The sequence below is a fragment of the Oncorhynchus mykiss genome, chromosome 7 (genome assembly GCF_057628025.1).
Source record: "Oncorhynchus mykiss isolate SJ-2025 chromosome 7, ASM5762802v1, whole genome shotgun sequence".
Classification (NCBI taxonomy): Eukaryota; Metazoa; Chordata; class Actinopteri; order Salmoniformes; family Salmonidae; genus Oncorhynchus; species Oncorhynchus mykiss.
Window position 1 is genome coordinate 56,135,307 of NC_143028.1, and position 19,835 is coordinate 56,155,141.

A 19,835-nucleotide genomic window follows, 5' to 3' on the forward strand; every position below is an offset into this window, starting at 1 on the left:
GCTCAAGGTCCTAAACGATATCATAACTGCCATCGATAAGAGACCAAACTGTGCAGCCGTATTCATCGAACTGGCCACGGCTTTCGACTCTGTCAATCACCACATTCTTATCAGCAAACTCAACTGCCTTGGTTTCTCAAATGACTGCCTCGTCTGGTTCACCAACGACTTCTCTGATAGAGTTCAGTGTGTCAAATCGGAGGGCCTGTTGTCCGGACCTCTGGCAGTCTATCGGGGTGCCACAGGGTTCAATTCTCGGGCACTCTTTTTTCTGTTCCCATCAATGATGTCGCTCTTTCTGCTGGTGATTCTCTGATCCACCTCTACGCAGACAACACCATTCAGTATACTTCTGTCCCTTCTTTGGACACTGTACTAACTAAACTCCAGACGAGCTTCAATGCCATACAAATATCCTATGGCCTCCAACTGCTCTTAAATGCTAGTAAAACTAAATGCATGCTCTTCAACCGATCGCTGCCCGGACCCATCTAGCATCACTACTCTGGACGGTTCTGACATAGGTATTTGTAGTTGTCCACATATTCTAGGTGTCTGGCTAGACTGTAAACTCTCCTTCCAGACTCACATTAAGCATCTCCAATCCAAAATTAAATCTAGAATGAGCGTCCTATTTCGCAACAAAGCATCCTTCACTCATGCTGCCAAACATACCCTCGTAAAACTGACCATCCTACCGATCCTCGACGAAGTCATTTACAAAATAGCCTCCAACACTCTACTCAGCAAATTGTAGTCTATTACAGTGCCATCCGTTTTGTCACCAAAGCCCCATATACTACCCACCACTGCGACCTGTACGCTCTCGTTGACTGGCCCTTGCTTCATATTCGTCACCAAACCCACTGGCTCCAGGTCACCCATAAGTCTTTGCTAGGTAAAGCCCCGCCTTATCTCAGCTCACTGGTCACCATAGCAGCACCCACCCGTAGCACGCTCTCCAGCAGGTATATTTCACTGGTCATCCCCAAAGCCAACTCCTACTTCGGCCGCCTTTCCTTCCAGTTCTCTACTGCCAGTGATTGGAACGAATTTGGGAAAAAATTAAAATTAAAATCACTGAAGCCTTACTTACCCTCACTAAATTTAAACATTAACTGCCAGAGCAGCTTACCGATCATTGCACCCCAGTATCTCTACTTGCACATTAAACTTCCACACATCTATCACTCCAGTGTTAATGCTAACTTGTAATTATTTTGCCACTATGGCCTATTTATTGGCTTACCTCCCTAATCTTACAACATTTGCACACCCTGTATATAGATTTTTCTGTTGTGTTAATGACTGTTTGTTTATCCCATGTGTAACTGTGTTATTGTTTGTGTCGCAATGCTTTGCTTTATCTTGGCCAGGTCGCAGTTGTAAAGGAGAACTTGTTCTCAACTGGCCTACCTGGTTAAATAAAGGTGAAATAAATCAAATATACAGCTTCAATCTCCAGGCCATCGAACTGTTAAACAGGCACCACTAGCCTGCCTCCGTCCAGTACCATGCCCTGAACCTTAGAGACTTCTCCCCTATGTACAGTGCCTTGCGAAACTATTCGGCCCCCTTGAACTTTGCGACCTTTTGCCACATTTCAGGCTTCAAACATAAAGATATAAAACTGTATTTTTTGTGAAGAATCAACAACAAGTGGGACACAATCATGAAGTGGAACGACATTTATTGGATATTTCAAACTTTTTTAACAAATCAAAAACTGAAAAATTGGGCGTGCAAAATTATTCAGCCCCCTTAAGTTAATACTTTGTAGCTTCACCTTTTGCTGCGATTACAGCTGTAAGCCGCTTGGGGTATGTCTCTATCAGTTTTGCACATCGAGAGACTGACATTTTTTCCCATTCCTCCTTGCAAAACAGCTCGAGCTCAGTGAGGTTGGATGGAGAGCATTTGTGAACAGCAGTTTTCAGTTCTTTCCACAGATTCTCGATTGGATTCAGGTCTGGACTTTGACTTGGCCATTCTAACACCTGGATATGTTTATTTTTGAACCATTCCATTGTAGATTTTGCTTTATGTTTTGGATCATTGTCTTGTTGGAAGACAAATCTCCGTCCCAGTCTCAGGTCTTTTGCAGACTCCATCAGGTTCTTCCAGAATGGTCCTGTATTTGGCTCCATCCATCTTCCCATCAATTTTAACCGTCTTCCCTGTCCCTGCTGAAGAAAAGCAGGCCCAAATCATGATGCTGCCACCACCATGTTTGACAGTGGGGATGGTGTGTTCAGCTGTGTTGCTTTTACCCCAAACATAACGTTTTGCATTGTTGCCAAAAAGTTCAATTTTGGTTTCATCTGACCAGAGCACCTTCTTCCACATGTTTGGTGTGTCTCCGAGGTGGCCTGTGGCAAACGTTAAACAACACTTTTTATGGATATCTTTAAGAAATAGCTTTCTTCTTGCCACTCTTCCATAAAGGCCAGATTTGTGCAATATAGGACTGATTGTTGTCCTATGGACAGAGTCTCCCACCTCAGCTGTAGATCTCTGCAGTTCATCCAGAGTGATCATGGGCCTCTTGGCTGCATCTCTGATCAGTCTTCTCCTTGTATGAGCTGAAAGTTTAGAGGGACGGCCAGGTCTTGGTAGATTTGCAGTGGTCTGATACTCCTTCCATTTCAATATTATTGCTTGCACAGTGCTCCTTGGGATGTTTAAAGCTTGGGAAATCTTTTTGTATCCAAATCCGGCTTTAAACTTCTTCACAACAATATCTCGGACCTGCCTGGTGTGTTCCTTGTTCTTCATGATGCTCTCTGCGCTTTTAACGGACCTCTGAGACTATCACAGTGCAGGTGCATTTATACGGAGACTTGATTACACACAGGTGGATTGTATTTATCATCATTAGTCATTTAGGTCAACATTGGATCATTCAGAGATCCTCACTTAACTTCTGGAGAGAGTTTGCTGCACTGAAAGTAAAGGGGCTGAATAATTTTGCACGCCCAATTTTTCAGTTTTTGATTTGTTAAAAAACTTTGAAATATCCAATAAATGTCATTCCACTTCATGATTGTGTCCCACTTGTTGTTGATTCTTCACAAAAAAATAGTTTTATATCTTTATATTTGAAGCCTGAAATGTGGCAAAAGGTCGCAAAGTTCAAGGGGGCCGAATACTTTCGCAAGGCACTGTACATAGTCATTCAACACTGGTCACATTAATAATGTTTACATACTGTTTCACCCACTTTATATGTACAGTATATACTGTATTCTAGTCATGGCTCATCCCATACAACTTGTATTATTTTCTGGAGTGTGTGTGTATTGTTTAGTTTCTTTTGCTATGTATAACTGCACTGTTGGAGCTAGAAACAAGCATTTCACTGCAAATCTGTGTACATGACCAATAAACTTTGATTTGATGACGGAGCAGTGACAGCCCGTTCCGCAGACTGTCTTACCGTAGTGAGTCAGCCCATGATGTATAACCAACCGGTCTACCATCTTCAGAACTGGATAATAATTGCTTTATTTGCCTAAAATAATAATTAATAATATTGAAGATGTTTTTATGGGCAGAGGCAACACATTCCACTCTGAAGCTCCAGCATACAAGAAAGTACCTTTCCAGCATTACTCCTGAAACTGTATAAACACAAATTAGCAACACCTGATCTGGTGCTGTGATTGTGTGCGTCCCTAACCTGGGGAAAGTAATCAGTTAGATATCTGGGTGCAAGACCATAAATACTCCTGTAAACCAAACCCAGACTACTCTGGGAAACCCTCGACAAGCAGCCAGTAGAGTTCCTGAAAGAAGCTCATGTCTATGTGAGTATGTGGACTCAACTTCAATACCACCCTGATCAGCTTATTCTGGGCTATCTGGAGCTTACCCTTCAGCAACTTCAGCTTACCCTTCAGCAATTTAGATAAGCCCCCAAACCAGGAAGTACTAGCGTAGTCAAAATGGCATTGAATGAGGGGAGTGGCTAGCCCTCTACTGGAGACCTTATCAAGCAGATCGGACTCTCTAAACAAAAATGTAGTCCTTGCATTAACCTTCCCTAGCACCATAGTGGCCATGCTCACACCTCCCAGGATTCCATCAAGGATGCATCCCAGGTAGCTAAGAGGTTTTAGTAGTTAACACCTCACCCCCTAACTCCACTCTGATTTCACAGGACCATCATAAAGCTGTGATTGAGAATAGCCTATGCTATAGACGTTCATTCTTATTTTTGAAAGCGGCAACTTTAGGACAACATCTTCTTAGGCTAGAATATTTGATAAATAAGCTACTGTTTATAATTTTAACTTGTCTTAAATATTATGATAGGACTACTAGGTAGTGATGTGCAGTTTGCAAATGATTAGTTATTTTTGAACAACTCTTTTTACTGACTCGAGAGTTATGATGTTTTACTGAGTGACGCTAGGTTATTGGCCATTTGGTTTTAAACCTCACATGGAGGGATTTACCCGGATCGCGTGAATAATTTATTTCTTAATAAGCTTAACTTCATTAAACTTGGCATTTGATTTTTTCAAAAGGCTATTGATAATGTTGGTTCTCTCTTATTATTAGTCCCCTGGCTACCTTACCTTTTTTTAGGCTTTTCAAACAACTGAGATGGAACTCCATTACATTCATTGTTTGATTAGAAGAAAGCCATGCATAAAACAATGAAAGCGTAGCCTATGAGCCCATAGTCAGATTCATAGCCTATCAAATGGAGAGACGGTAATAGAGACTAAGTTTTTTTTTAAACAGCTAGTGTCCGTTACAAAAACAAAGTCCATGCATCTGACAGAGAGCAAAAAACTATATTTTCTGACTGGCCATTTTGCACTGCTTTGGTGGAATTCTCCATTCTGTCTGGCCTACATCCCACTATTGCATTCTGTATTAGAGGTCGACCGAGTATGATTGTTCAACGCCGATACCGATTATTGGATGACCAAAAAAGCCGATACCGATTAATCTGCCAATTTTTTACAATTGTATTATTTGTAATAATGACAATTACAACCATACTGAATTAACACTTATTTGAACTTAACATAAATCAACAAAATCAATTTAGCCTCGTAAATAATGAAACATGTTCAATTTGGTTTAAATAATGCAAAAACAAAGTGTTGGAGATGAAAATAATATGTGCCATGTAAAAATGTTTGCCATGTAAAATATGTGCCATGTAAAAAAGCAAACGTTTAAGTTCCTTGCTCAGAACATGAGAACATATGAAAGTTGGTGGTTCCTTTTAACATGAGACTTCAATATTCCAAGGTAAGAGGTTTTAGGTTGTAGTTAATATAGTATTTATAGGACTATAAAACAGTATTTATAGGACGTTTGAAACAGTATTAGCGCACACCCAGCTAACTAGCTAGCCATTTCACATTGGTTACACCAGCCATTAGGCTGATAGGCTTGAAGTCATAAACAGCGCTGTGCTTGCGAAGAGCTGCTGGCAAAACGCACGAAAGTGCTGTTTGAATGAATGATTACGGTCCTGCTGCTGCACAGTCAGACTGCTCTATCAAATCAGACTTAATTATAACATAATAACACACAGAAATACGAGCCTTTGGTCATTAATATGATCGAATCCGGAAACTATCATTTCGAAAACAAAACGTTTATTATTTCAGTGAAATACGGAACCGTTCGGTATTTTATCTAACAGGTGGCATCCCTAAGTCTAAATATTCTTGTTACATTGCACAACCTTCAATGCATGTCATAATTACATAAAATTCTGGCAAATTAGTTTGCAATGATATACCCTGACTCTGCGTGCAATGAACGCAAGAGAAATTACAATTTCACCTGGTTAATATTGCCTGCTAAACTGGATCAGTAGTTATAACTAGTGATTATGATTGCTTGTTTTTTTAAGATAAGTTTAATGCTAGCTCGCAATTTACCTTGGCTTACTGCATTTGCGTAACAGGCAGGCTACTCGTGGAGTGCAATGGTAAGAGCGTTGGACTAGTTAACTGTGCAGTTGCAAGATTGGATCCCCTGAGCTGACAAGGTGAACATCTGTCGTTCTGCCCCTGAACAAGGCAGTTAACCCACAGTTCCTAGGCAGTCATTGAAAATAAGAATGTGTTCTTAATTGACTTGCCTAGTTAAATAAAAGTTATTTTTTTTAAATATATTTTTTTAGAAATCGGAAATCGGTGCCCAAAAATACCGATTTCCGATTGTTATGAAAACTTGAAATCGGCCCTAATTAATCGGTCGACCTCTATTCTGTATACAACAAACTTACTGAATGAGGCTATAAAAATAGTAATAGGTAAAGTATCAGAATGTCACATGTGCTGCCCTGCAAGATGTTCTTTACTGCGTGGCGCCAGTCAAGTTCAAATAGGCTAAACCATCGTCTGTCACATCACGATGTCATCACCATCAATGACAGCTGTCGATAGATGATGCTGTCCTAATATCACCCAACCCCTAACACACACAATGTACCCCTATGCCCTCTGGGGAAGAGCAAGGAGACGGAGGACACTGTAGAGTTGTAATTTTCCCCCACGAGGTGCGCTTTGGCATGGGTTGAGCCCAGGCAGAAGAGGATGAGATGAGTTGGAGATGATCTAAGCCCACATGACAGTTTGATCTGATTGCATGCCTGATTTACTATTCAGATGCAGGCCAGTTCCATTGTGAATAACAGGGAGGAAGGCAGACCCATGGTTTTAGAGAAGGCATGAATCACCCAGTTCCCAAAGAAAAGGGCATCCTGATAGTTACTAGGAAACCAGGAGATCTGCTCCCTAAACACAGCGTCCAATCTCATTCACAACATCTATATAGGGAGGGAAATACATTACCCTAAAGGCCAAAGTAAAGTATCTCATGCTGCTTGCTTTTTTGCTGTCAATTAATTCACATACTGTAACACTATGCAACTGTCACATAAAGTGGTAGAAAAATGCTATTAACAGTGGGTGTTAGATTAATGAGCTGACAAATCGCAAGGCCAGGCGAAGCCTCCAGAGGTAGTTTATCATTCCTTCCACTTTATCCTCAGTATAATCATTCTAAAATTACACATTTTAATTGCATCCCCAAACATCAGAACAAAACTTATAAAGCCAGTACACAAAACAGCACTCTTTTAATGGTTCTGAATGTATACACTGAGTATACCAAACAGTAGGAACACCTTCCTAATATTGAGTCGACATTCCCTCAGAACAGCCTCAATTCGTAGGGGCATGGACTCTACAAGGTGTTGAAAGTGTTCCACGGCCATTCTGGCTCATGTCGACTCCAAAGCTTCCCACTGTCGTGTCAAGTTGGCTGAATGTCTTTTGGGTGGTGGACCATTCTTGATACACACGGGAAACTGTTAAGCGTGAAAACCCCAGCAGTTTTTGACACAAACCGGTGCACCTGGCACCCATTACCATAAATCTTGTGCCTTGCCCATTCACCCTCTGAATGTCACACATACACAATCCATGTCTCAATGCTTAAAAATCATTCTTTAACCTGTCTCCTCCCCTTCATCTACACTAATTGAAGTTGATTTAACAAGTGACATCATTAAGGGATCATAGCTTTTACCTACAGTGCATTCAGAAAGTATTCAGACCCCTTCCCCACATTTTGTTACGTTACAGCCTTATTCTAAAATGGATTACATTATTTTTTCCCCTCTTCAATCTACACACAGTGATGACTAAGCCAAAAAGTCAATGGGACGGAATACTTTCCGAATGCACTGTAGATTCACCTGGTCAGTCTAGGTCTTGGAGAGAGCAGGTGTCTTAATGTTTTGTATACTCGGTGCATAATACACATGCATTTGAAAATAATACACACTTTTCAAAGAATGCTTTAAATCTTAGGTGGTCTTTTTCAACTGAGAAATAAACTAATGAAACCTGCCAGTTGGGCTTATGGTATCAGGAATAGATTTCACCTTGAGACACTGAGCATGGTGGCCTTTTCAAAATACAAAGTGTTGTGGTTTCTCTATTATGAATTGGCAGTTTGTCTATGGTATCGGTAAGCACACTTATCAAGGCTCAGTTGAGCTACATGTTGCCTGAATAGATGCTTCAAGATATAGGTTAGATACATTATGGATTTCTTCTCAATTTCTCTGTTTTTCTACCAGAATATCATGTGAGTATTTGATACACAATAGGTACCTTGCAGATTTAAAGTTTGTGACCAGGTCATCCAGTATCCGGTTGTTTCTTAGGTCCTGTTCTGTTGTAGGCTAAAATAGAGAAAAATACATGCTTGTCTGATTTTGACATGTTCAAGCTACCTAAACAGATTACATTTGAAATATATTTTTATTGTCATGATGCAGAGCCACCATGCATTATACTTACTGAATTGCATACTGGACATTGTAATTTGTAGGACATACATTTTCTTATGCACAAAGAGCAGACTGTAATGAGAAATTCACATAATCAGGTGTGGATACAATATTGTTATGAGACAAGTGTTATCTTCTATAGCCTACACCTGACGGTACAGCTATAACATTGTTTTGAAAATGAATGGATAGGTTCTGTCTAGTGACAACAAAATCTGGGTAACTTACAGTTGTGAGAGCATTTGGTCATCATTGCGATACTCAGGAATTCGAAACAAATGGGACATCGGAGAATGGTATCAACATTCTGCATTGCAGAAATAATACCGTCAGTATGATAGTTACTTGGTGAGTATCACATTAACAAACTGCTTTTAGTAACGCGTTGCTAAAGGCATCTACACTGACATGATTGTTATATACACTGCTGGGCTAAATAGCTAGCTTTTTTTGTTTGCTAACTAACGTTAGCTGTATGCATGTTTAAAAAGCCAAAACAATAAAAGTAAGTTAGCTAGCTATAGTAACTGGCTGACACATATGCTATATTCGCTTGCTAACATGGGTTTATACTATTTTGTTAAGCTATTTTGAGAAAATAGTTAGCTAGCTAACTAACTAGCGTTAGCTTGTCGAGGTGGGAGTTGTTTTGAACCAGCACTTACTTTGAGGCAAGTCAGATTTGGTGGTAAATCAGCTTCATTCAAATTGGCCATGATGACAGTGCTTGATAAGCAGTAGTTCGTTTCTTACAGTTTTGATTCGCTAAACCAAAAGTGAGAAAATAATTCAGAAACTCTGTGACGAGCAAGTTAGCTATGTATAATCGCGCGTAGATTTATTTTCGTACCAAATGCACACTTCCGGGAGGATGACGTTTCCTTCTTCTATGGTATAATGGCGTTCGCAATAATTAAATGTGCATTCCGCCACCTAAAGTGCGGGTGTATAATAAGGATCACAAGAAAGGAAAACATTTTGGTAAAAATAAATAAAATAATCATACAAACTACCAAAAAATAAATTAACTAAACAAAATCAACCTGCATTTCTGTAAAAACATTCTTAATCAGTTCCCAACACAGGCTCAGAAGCATCCTGTGAGGGCGGGACATTTCCTAACGACAAAAGTTTGTGTAGTGCTCCTGCCATTAAGTCTTGGAGCCCGAAAAATGTACCGGCTGCAGATATGACACCCAGCTTCTTGGACTTCTTAGACACTTGTGTTGTACCATTAATCACTGTGGCTATCAATGCCACAAAATCAACCTTCTCCACAATAAGTGTACCCAGGTCACCCAATTTACTTAAAACACTAGAAACAGGTTGCATTGCATCCACTGCAATATCTTTAAACACTGTTGCCTCTTCGACTTTCTCCATCGCCTCCACATAGGAGATTCGCTGCGCAGCCCTGATCCTTGACACCTTCGACCTCCGTCACCCAAACAGGGCACTCGAGGAAGTCCGGAGTATGTTCCCCACCACAGTTGCAACATTTTCCATTCACAGATTAATCAGCATCATACTTCTCCCGTCTGCAAACATTTGACACGTGAACATATCCTTCACAATTTCCACACTGTAGTAGTTACAGTTGAAGTCGAAAGTTTAAATACACCTTAACCAAAGACATTTAATCCTAGTAAAAATTCCTTGTCTTAGGTCAGTTAAGATCACCACTTTATTTTAAGAATGTGAAATGTCAAAATAATAGTAAAGAGAACGATTTATTTCAGCTTTTATTTCTTTCATCACATTCCCAGTCTGTCAGAAGTTTACATACACTCAATTAGTATTTGGTAGCATTGCCATTAAATTGTTTAACTTGGGTCAAACGTTTCAGGAAGCCTTCCACAAGCGTCCCACAATAACTTGGGTGAATTTTGGCCCATTCCTCCTGACAGAGCTAATGTAACTGAGTCAGGTTTGTAGGCCTCCTTGCTCGCACACACTTTTTCTGATCCGCCCACAAAGTATCTATGGGGTTGAGGTCAAGGGCTTTATGATGTCCACTCCAATACCTTGACTTTGTTGCCCTTAAGCCATTTTGCAACAACTTTTGGGGTCATTATCCATTTGGAAGACCCATTTGCCACCAAGCTTTAACTTCCTGATTGATGTCTTGAGATGTTGCTTCAATATATCCACAATTTTCCTACCTGATGATGCCATCTTTTTTTGTGAAGTGCACCAGCCTCAAAGCACCCCCACAACATGAGGCTAACACCCCCATGCTTCACGGATGGGATGGTGTTCTTCGGCTTGCAAGCCTCCCACTTTTTCCTCCAAACATAACGATGGTCATTATGGCAAAACAGTTCCATTTTTGTTTAATCAGATCAGAGGACATTTCTCCAAAAAGTACGATCTTTGTCTCCATGTGCAGTTGCAAACCATCGTCTGGCTTTTTTATGGCAGATTTGGAGCAGTGGCTTCTTCCTTGCTGAGTGGCCTTTCAGGTTAGGTCGATGTAGGACTCGTTTTACTGTGGCTATAGATACTTTGGAACCTGTTTCCTCCAGAATCTTCACAAGGTCCTTTGCTGTTGTTCTGGGATTGATTTGAACATTTCACACCAGAGTATGTTCACCTCTAGGAGACAGAACGTGTTTCTTTCCTGAGTGGTATGATGGCTGCGTGGTCCCATGGTGTTTATACTTGCATACTATTGTTTGTACAGATGAACGTGGTACCTTCAAGTGTTCGGAAATTGCTCCCAAGGTTGAACCAGACTTGTGGAGGTCTACAGTTTTTTGGAGGTCTTGGCTGATTTCTTTAGATTTCCCCATGAGGCACTGAGTTTGAAGGTAGGCCTTGAAATACATCCACAGGTACACCTCCAATTGACTCAAATTATGTCAATTAGCCTATCAGAAGCTTCTAAAGCCATGATGTCATTTTCTGTAATTTTCCAAGCTGTTTAAAGGCACAGTCAACTTAGTGTATGTAATGCATGACTTGTCACCAGGAATTGAAAATAAAACCGTAAATATATGAATAATTACCACACAAAACATTTTCTGATAGTGATTTATTGATACAAGTGGCACGTGCTGGCAGTCAACCATGTAACCTCTCACTCCCACTCTGAGCCATTCAGTGTGATTGTTTATATATGTAGCTAGTGAGCTAAGCTGTAGCATCAGCAATGTCTTTCAAAATAGACAACTCACAAATGCTAAATTGCCGTTATGCAAAATAAGAAATGTACTTACCAGCCTGACATCAGCATTTGGTCGGGTGTTTGTGCCATACAAGGACCTATATGTATTGATGAGTCCCTGATGTTATGGAAAGGTAAGCAGGCGGTCAGTCATGAAATTCCCTCCAAAAGGCACAGATTTGGGGTCAAGTTCTTTGTTATTTGCGACGTGAAGACAGGATTTGTCCAGAACATTATAGTTTACCCAGGGTCCAACATTGAGGGGCTTTTGGGGTGTCCGGGTCCGTGGTGATGACCATGCTGGCTCCTCATCTCAGCAAGGGACACATTTTGTATGTGGACAATTGTTACAGCAGTCCCACACTCTTCCAGCATCTGCTCTTCAACAGCACAGGGGCCTGTGGCACAGTCAGGTCGAACAGGAAGGGAATGCCAGCATTCGGATGCAGGAAGATGCAGAGAGGGGAGGTGGAGTTCAAGGAGATCTGACAACAGCTGGCAGTAAAGTCACAAGATATTTTTCCATCTGATCGACACTGCTGCCCTCAATGGTCACATAGTTCACCACCAACTAACAGGTGAGATGATTACTGAACAAGGTATTTTTGTAATTGGATGTACAGTTCACATGCAAACCATATACAGTTCCATTATGCAATTATAGTGACAATATCTCACCCACCTTTCCACTGCCTCATCATCCTCTCCCTTCCCTCATCCTCCCCACTCCCTCATAGGTAAAGTAATTACCTACCAAAAGTACAGAGAGATCCTCATGAGAGAGCTGCTGGAGGAGCACCACACCCCTTGGCGCCCATCCACTGGGGGCCGTCCTGCTGCAGACAATCTCCTACGCAATTTCCCTGCAAAGTCCCTCAAACTGATGCTCAAGGTAGTCAAAGTCTGCCTGTCTGGCACCAGGAGAAGTAAGCAGGGGAAGTTGACAAAATACATGTGTTTAGCTTGTGATACACCTCTATGTATTTCACCATGCTTTTGGGAGTATCAAGCACTATTGAGAACATCTGCAGCAATTAGTGACAGACTGACCTGACAGGTCACTTGACAGGGGTCACTAATGCCATGATACTATGCCATGATACTATACTATGCCATGATACTATACTATGCCATGATACAATACCATGCCATGATACTATAACATGATACTATGCCATGATACTATACTATGATACTATGCCATGATACTATGCCATGATACTATGCCATGATACTATACTATGATACTATGCCATGATACTATGCCATGATACTATGCCATGATACTATGCCATGATACTATGCCATGATACTATACTATGCCATGATACTATACTATGCCATGATACTATACTATGCCATGATACTATGCCATGATACTATACTATGATACTATGCCATGATACTATACTATGCCATGATACTATACTATGCCATGATACTATACTATGCCATGATACTATACTATGATACTATGATACTATGCCATGATACTATGCCATGATACTATACTATGCCATGATACTATGCCATTATACTATACTATGCCATGATACTATACTATGCCATGATACTATCCCAAGATACTAGTTTATGCCATGATACTATGCCATGATACTCTACTATGCCATGATACTATACTATACCATGATACTGTGCCATGATACTATACTATGCCATGATACCAAGCCATGATACTATGCCATGATACTATGCCATGATACTATACTATGCCATGATACTATGCCATGATACTATACTATGCCATGATACTATGCCATGATACTATGCCATGATACTATACTATGCCATGATACTATGCCATGATACTATACTATGCCATGACACTATGCCATGATACTATACTATGCCATGATACTATGCCATAATACCAAGCCATGATACCAAGCCATGATACTATACTATGTCATGATACGATGCCATGATACTATACTATTTCATGATACTATACCATGATACTACACTATGCCATGATACTATGCCATGATACTATGCCATGATACTATGCCATGATACTATACTATGCCATGATACTATGCCATGATACAATACCATGCCATGATACTATAACATGATACTATGCCATGATACTATACTATGATACTATGCCATGATACTATGCCATGATACTATGCCATGATACTATACTATGATACTATGCCATGATACTATACTATGATACTATGCCATGATACTATGCCATGATACTATGCCATGATACTATGCCATGATACTATGCCATGATACTATACTATGCCATGATACTATGCCATGATACTATACTATGCCATGATACTATACTATGCCATGATACTATGCCATGATAATATACTATGATACTATGCCATGATACTATACTATGCCATGGTACTATACTATGCCATGATACTATACTATGCCATGATACTATGCCATGATACTATACTATGATACTATGATACTATGCCATGATACTATGCCATGATACTATACTATGCCATGATACTATGCCATTATACTATACTATGCCATGATACTATACTATGCCATGATACTATCCCATGATACTAGTTTATGCCATGATACTATGCCATGATACTCTACTATGCCATGATACTATACTATACCATGATACTGTGCCATGATACTATACTATGCCATGATACCAAGCCATGATACTATGCCATGATACTATACTATGCCATGATACTATGCCATGATACTATACGATGCCATGATACTATACTATGCCATGATACTATGCCATGATACTATGCCATGATACTATACTATGCCATGATACTATGCCATGATACTATACTATGCCATGACACTATGCCATGATACTATACTATGCCATGATACTATGCCATGATACCAAGCCATGATACCAAGCCATGATACTATGCCATGATACTATACTATGTCATGATACGATGCCATGATACTATACTATTTCATGATACTATACCATGATACTACACTATGCCATGATACTATGCCATGATAATATGCCATGATACTATGTCATGATACTATGCCATGATACTAAACTATGCCATGATACTATGCCATGATACTATACTATGCCATGATACTATGCCATGATACTATGCCATGATACTCTACTATGCCATGATACTATACTATGCCATGATACTATACTCTGCCATGATACTATGCCATGATACTCTACTATGCCATGATACTATACTATGCCATGATATGATGCCATGATACTATACTATGTCACGATACTATGCCATTATACTATGCCATGATGCTATACTATGCCATAATACTATACTATGCCATGATACTATACTATGCCATGATACTATGCCATGATACTATGCCATGATACTATGCCATGATGCTATACTATGCCATAATACTATACTATGCCATGATACTATACTATGCCATGATACTATACTATGCCATGATACTATACTATGCCATGATACTATACTATGCCATGATACTATGCCATGATACTATACTATGCCATGATGCTATACTATGCCATGATACTATGCCATGATACTATACTATGCCATGATACTATGCCATGATACTATACTATGCCATTATACTATGCCATGATACTCTACTATGCCATGATACTATACTATGCCATGATACTATGCAATGATACTATACTATGCCATGATACTATGCCATGATACTATACTATGCCATGATACTATGCCATGATACTATACTATGCCATGATACTATGCCATGATACTATACTATGCCATGATACTATACTATGCCATGATACTATGCCATGATACTATAGTATGCCATGATACTATGCCATGATACTATACTATGCCATGATACTATGCCATGATACTATACTATGCCATGATACTATGCCATGATACTATGCCATGATACTATACTATGCCATGATACTATACTATGCCATGATACTATGCCATGATACTATGCTATGCCATGATACTATACTATGCCATGATAATATGCCATGATACTATGCCATGATACTATAATATGCCATGATACTATACCATGATACTATGCCATGATACTATGCCATGATACTATGCCATGATACTATGCCATGATACTATGCCATGATACTATACTATGCCATGATACTATGCCATGATACTATACTATGCCATGATACTATGCCATGATGCTATACTATGCCATGATACTATGCCATGATACTATACTATGCCATGATACTATACTATGCCATGATACTATGCCATGATACTATACTATGCCATTATACTATGCCATGATACTCTACTATGCCATGATACTATACTATGCCATGATACTATGCAATGATACTATACTATGCCATGATACTATGCCATGATACTATACTATGCCATGATACTATGCCATGATACTATACTATGCCATGATACTATGCCATGATACTATACTATGCCATGATACTATGCCATGATACTATACTATGCCATGATACTATGCCATGATACTATGCCATGATACTATACTATGCCATGATACTATACTATACCATGATACTATGCCATGATACTATGCTATGCCATGATACTATACTATGCCATGATAATATGCCATGATACTATGCCATGATACTATACTATGCCATGATACTATACCATGATACTATGCCATGATACTATGCCATGATACTATGCCATGATACTATACTATGCCATGATACTATACTATACCATGATACTATGCCATGATACTATACTATGCCATGATACTATGCTATGCCATGATACTATGCCATGATTACTATACTATGCCATGATACTATGCCATGATACTATGCCATGATACTCTGGCTACTGAGGCTACTGAAAACGCTGGCGAATGGAAGCAAGCGTACCCCGAACGCCAGGATGGCCGGCTAACTTGGCAGAGTGAGCCCACTGAAGAACGGCCAGACGAGTAGGAACGGGGACGAAAAGAAGGTTCCTAGGACAAGCGCGCGGCGACGGAGTTTGAGTGAGTGCTTGCTTTACCTGCCTCTCAATTCCCCAGACAGTCAACCCGACAACACGCCCCTCAGGGAGAATCCCCTCGGGGTCAGTGGAGGCTACTGAAGAACTGAAGAGACGAGATAAAGCATCAGGCTTGGTGTTCTTAGAGCCCGGACGATAAGAAATCACAAACTCGAAACGAGCGAAAAACAGCGCCCAGCGCGCCTGACGCGCATTAAGTCGTTTGGCAGAACGGATGTACTCAAGGTTCCTATGGTCAGTCCAAACGACAAAAGGAACGGTCGCCCCCTCCAACCACTGTCGCCATTCGCCTAGGGCTAAGCGAATGGCGAGCAGTTCGCGGTTTCCCACATCATAGTTACGTTCCGACGGCGACAGGCGATGAGAAAAATACGCGCAAGGGTGGACCTTGTCGTCAGAGAGGGAGCGCTGAGAAAGAATGGCTCCCACGCCCACCTCTGACGCGTCAACCTCGACAACGAACTGTCTAGTGACGTCAGGTGTAACAAGGATAGGTGCGGATGTAAAACGATTCTTGAGGAGATCAAAAGCTCCCTGGGCGGAAACGGACCACTTAAAGCACGTCTTGACAGAAGTAAGGGCTGTGAGAGGAGCTGCCACCTGACCGAAATTACGGATGAAACGACGATAGAAGTTCGCGAAGCCGAGAAAGCGCTGCAGCTCGACGCGTGACTTAGGGACGGGCCAATCAATGACAGCTTGGACCTTAGCGGGATCCATCTTAATGCCTTCAGCGGAAATAACAGAACCGAGAAATGTGACGGAGGAGGCATGAAAAGAGCACTTCTCAGCCTTCACAAAAAGACAATTCTCTAAAAGGCGCTGGAGGACACGTCGAACGTGCTGAACATGAATCTGGAGTGACGGTGAAAAAATCAGGATATCGTCAAGGTAAACGAAAACAAAGATGTTCAGCATGTCTCTCAGGACATCATTGACTAATGCCTGAAAGACAGCTGGAGCGTTAGCGAGGCCGAAAGGAAGAACCCGGTATTCAAAGTGCCCTAACGGAGTGTTAAACGCCGTCTTCCACTCGTCCCCCTCCCTGATGCGCACGAGATGGTAAGCGTTACGAAGGTCCAACTTAGTGAAAAACCTGGCTCCCTGCAGGATCTCGAAGGCTGAAGACATAAGAGGAAGCGGATAACGATTCTTCACTGTTATGTCATTCAGCCCTCGATAATCTATGCAGGGGCGCAGGGACCCGTCCTTCTTCTTAACAAAAAAAACCCCAGCTCCGGCGGGAGAGGAGGAGGGGACTATGGTACCGGCGGCAAGAGCTACAGACAAATAATCTTCGAGAGCCTTACGTTCGGGAGCCGACAGAGAGTATAGTCTACCCCGGGGGGGAGTGGTTCCCGGAAGGAGATCAATACTACAATCATACGACCGGTGTGGAGGAAGAGAGGTGGCCCTGGACCGACTGAACACCGTGCGCAGATCGTGATATTCCTCCGGCACCCCTGTCAAATCACCAGGCTCCTCCTGTGAAGAAGAGACAGAGGAAACAGGAGGGATAGCAGACATTAAACATTTCACATGACAAGAGACGTTCCAGGAGAGGATAGAATTACTAGACCAATTAATGGAAGGATTATGACAAACTAGCCAGGGATGGCCCAAAACAACAGGTGTAAAAGGTGAACGAAAAATTAAAAAAGAAATGGTTTCGCTATGATTACCAGAAACAGTGAGGGTTAAAGGTAGCGTCTCACGCTGAATCCTGGGGAGAGGACTACCATCCAGGGCGAACAAGGCCGTGGACTCCCTTAACTGTCTGAGAGGAATGTCATGTTCCCGAGCCCAGGTCTCGTCCATAAAACAGCCCTCCGCCCCAGAGTCTATTAAGGCACTGCAGGAAGCTGACGAACCGGTCCAGCGTAGATGGACCGACAAGGTAGTGCAGGATCTTGAAGGAGAGACAGGAGTAGTAGCGCTCACCAGTAGCCCTCCGCTTACTGATGAGCTCTGGCTTTTACTGGACATGAAGTGACAAAATGACCAGCAGAACCGCAATAGAGACAGAGGCGGTTGGTGATTCTCCGTTCCCTCTCCTTAGTCGAGATGCGGATACCTCCCAGCTGCATAGGCTCAGCACCCGAGCCGGCAGAGGAAGATGGTAGTGATGCGGAGAGGGGGGCAACGGAGAACGCGAGCTCCTTTCCACGAGCTCGGTGACGAAGATCAACCCGTCGCTCAATGCGAATAGCGAGTTCAATCAAGGAATCCACGCTGGAAGGAACCTCCCGGGAGAGAATCTCATCCTTTACCTCTGCGCGGAGACCCTCCAGAAAACGAGCGAGCAAAGCCGGCTCGTTCCAGCCACTGGAGGCAGCAAGAGTGCGAAACTCAATAGAGTAGTCTGTTATGGATCGATTACCTTGACATAGGGAAGACAGGACCCTGGAAGCCTCCTCCCCAAAAACAGATCGATCAAAAACCCGTATCATCTCCTCCTTAAAGTCCTGATACTGGTTAGTACACTCAGCCCTTGCCTCCCAGATTGCCGTGCCCCACTCTCGTAAGGAGAGATATGACGTAGGCGACACGAGCAGTGCTCCTGGAGTAAGTGTTGGGCTGGAGAGAAAACACAATATCACACTGGGTGAGGAACGAGCGGCATTCAGTGGGCTCCCCAGAGTAACACGGCGGGTTATTGATTCTGGGCTCCGGAGATTCGAAAGCCCTGGAAGTGGCCGGTGGATCGAGGCGGAGATGGTGAACCTGTTCTGTGAGGTTGGAGACTTGGGTGGCCAGGGTCTCAACGGCATGTTGAGCAGCAGACAATTTCTGCTCGTGTCTGCCTAGCATCGCTCCCTGGATCTCGACGGCTGAGTGGAGAGGATCCGAAGTCGCTGGGTCCATTCTTGGTCGGATTCTTCTGTTACGGTGCGTGAATGAGGACCCAAAAGCGAATTAACGTAAACAGAGCTTCTTTAATAACAAAACAAAACGTAGGCTCAGATGGACCGGCAGGTTCCGACAGGACAGGACAAGGTTGCAGCAAACATGACGATAGTCTGGTTCAGGCATGAACAACACAAACAAGAATCCGACAAAGACAGAAGCAGAAACAGAGAGAGATATTGGGACCTAATCAGAGGGAAAAAGGCAACAGGTGGGAAAAGGGGTGACGAGGTAGTTAGGAGGAGACAAGGAACAGCTGGGGGAAAGAGGGGGAGAAAAGGTAACCTAATAACGACCAGCAGAGGGAGACAGGGTGAAGGGAAAGGACAGAAACAGGACACAACATGACAATACATGACACTCTACTATGCCATGATACTATACTATGCCATGATACTATGCAATGATACTATAC

General features: G+C 41.8%; 1 protein-coding gene and 1 long non-coding RNA gene across 3 annotated transcripts in view; one reads left to right on the forward strand and one right to left on the reverse strand.

Moving 5' to 3' along the window:
• LOC110528165 (E3 ubiquitin-protein ligase RAD18) overlaps window positions 1–9,246 on the reverse strand; it is a 119,235-nt gene extending 109,989 nt beyond the window's left edge. The window contains exons 1-4 of one of the 2 annotated variants that reach the window (XM_021609992.3): window positions 9,001–9,246; window positions 8,564–8,642; window positions 8,346–8,407; window positions 8,157–8,227 (exon numbers count right to left, since the gene is read on the reverse strand). In XM_021609992.3, coding sequence (XP_021465667.3) covers window positions 8,157–8,227; window positions 8,346–8,407; window positions 8,564–8,642; window positions 9,001–9,051 — 263 coding nt within the window. In that variant the 5' untranslated portion in view covers window positions 9,052–9,246. The remainder of the gene's footprint in view (window positions 1–8,156; window positions 8,228–8,345; window positions 8,408–8,563; window positions 8,643–9,000) is intronic. The other variant, XM_036983708.2, reaches the window with a different exon arrangement.
• LOC149982603 (uncharacterized) overlaps window positions 1–19,835 on the forward strand; it is a 179,789-nt gene that overhangs the window by 32,360 nt on the left and 127,594 nt on the right. The window lies entirely within an intron of this gene.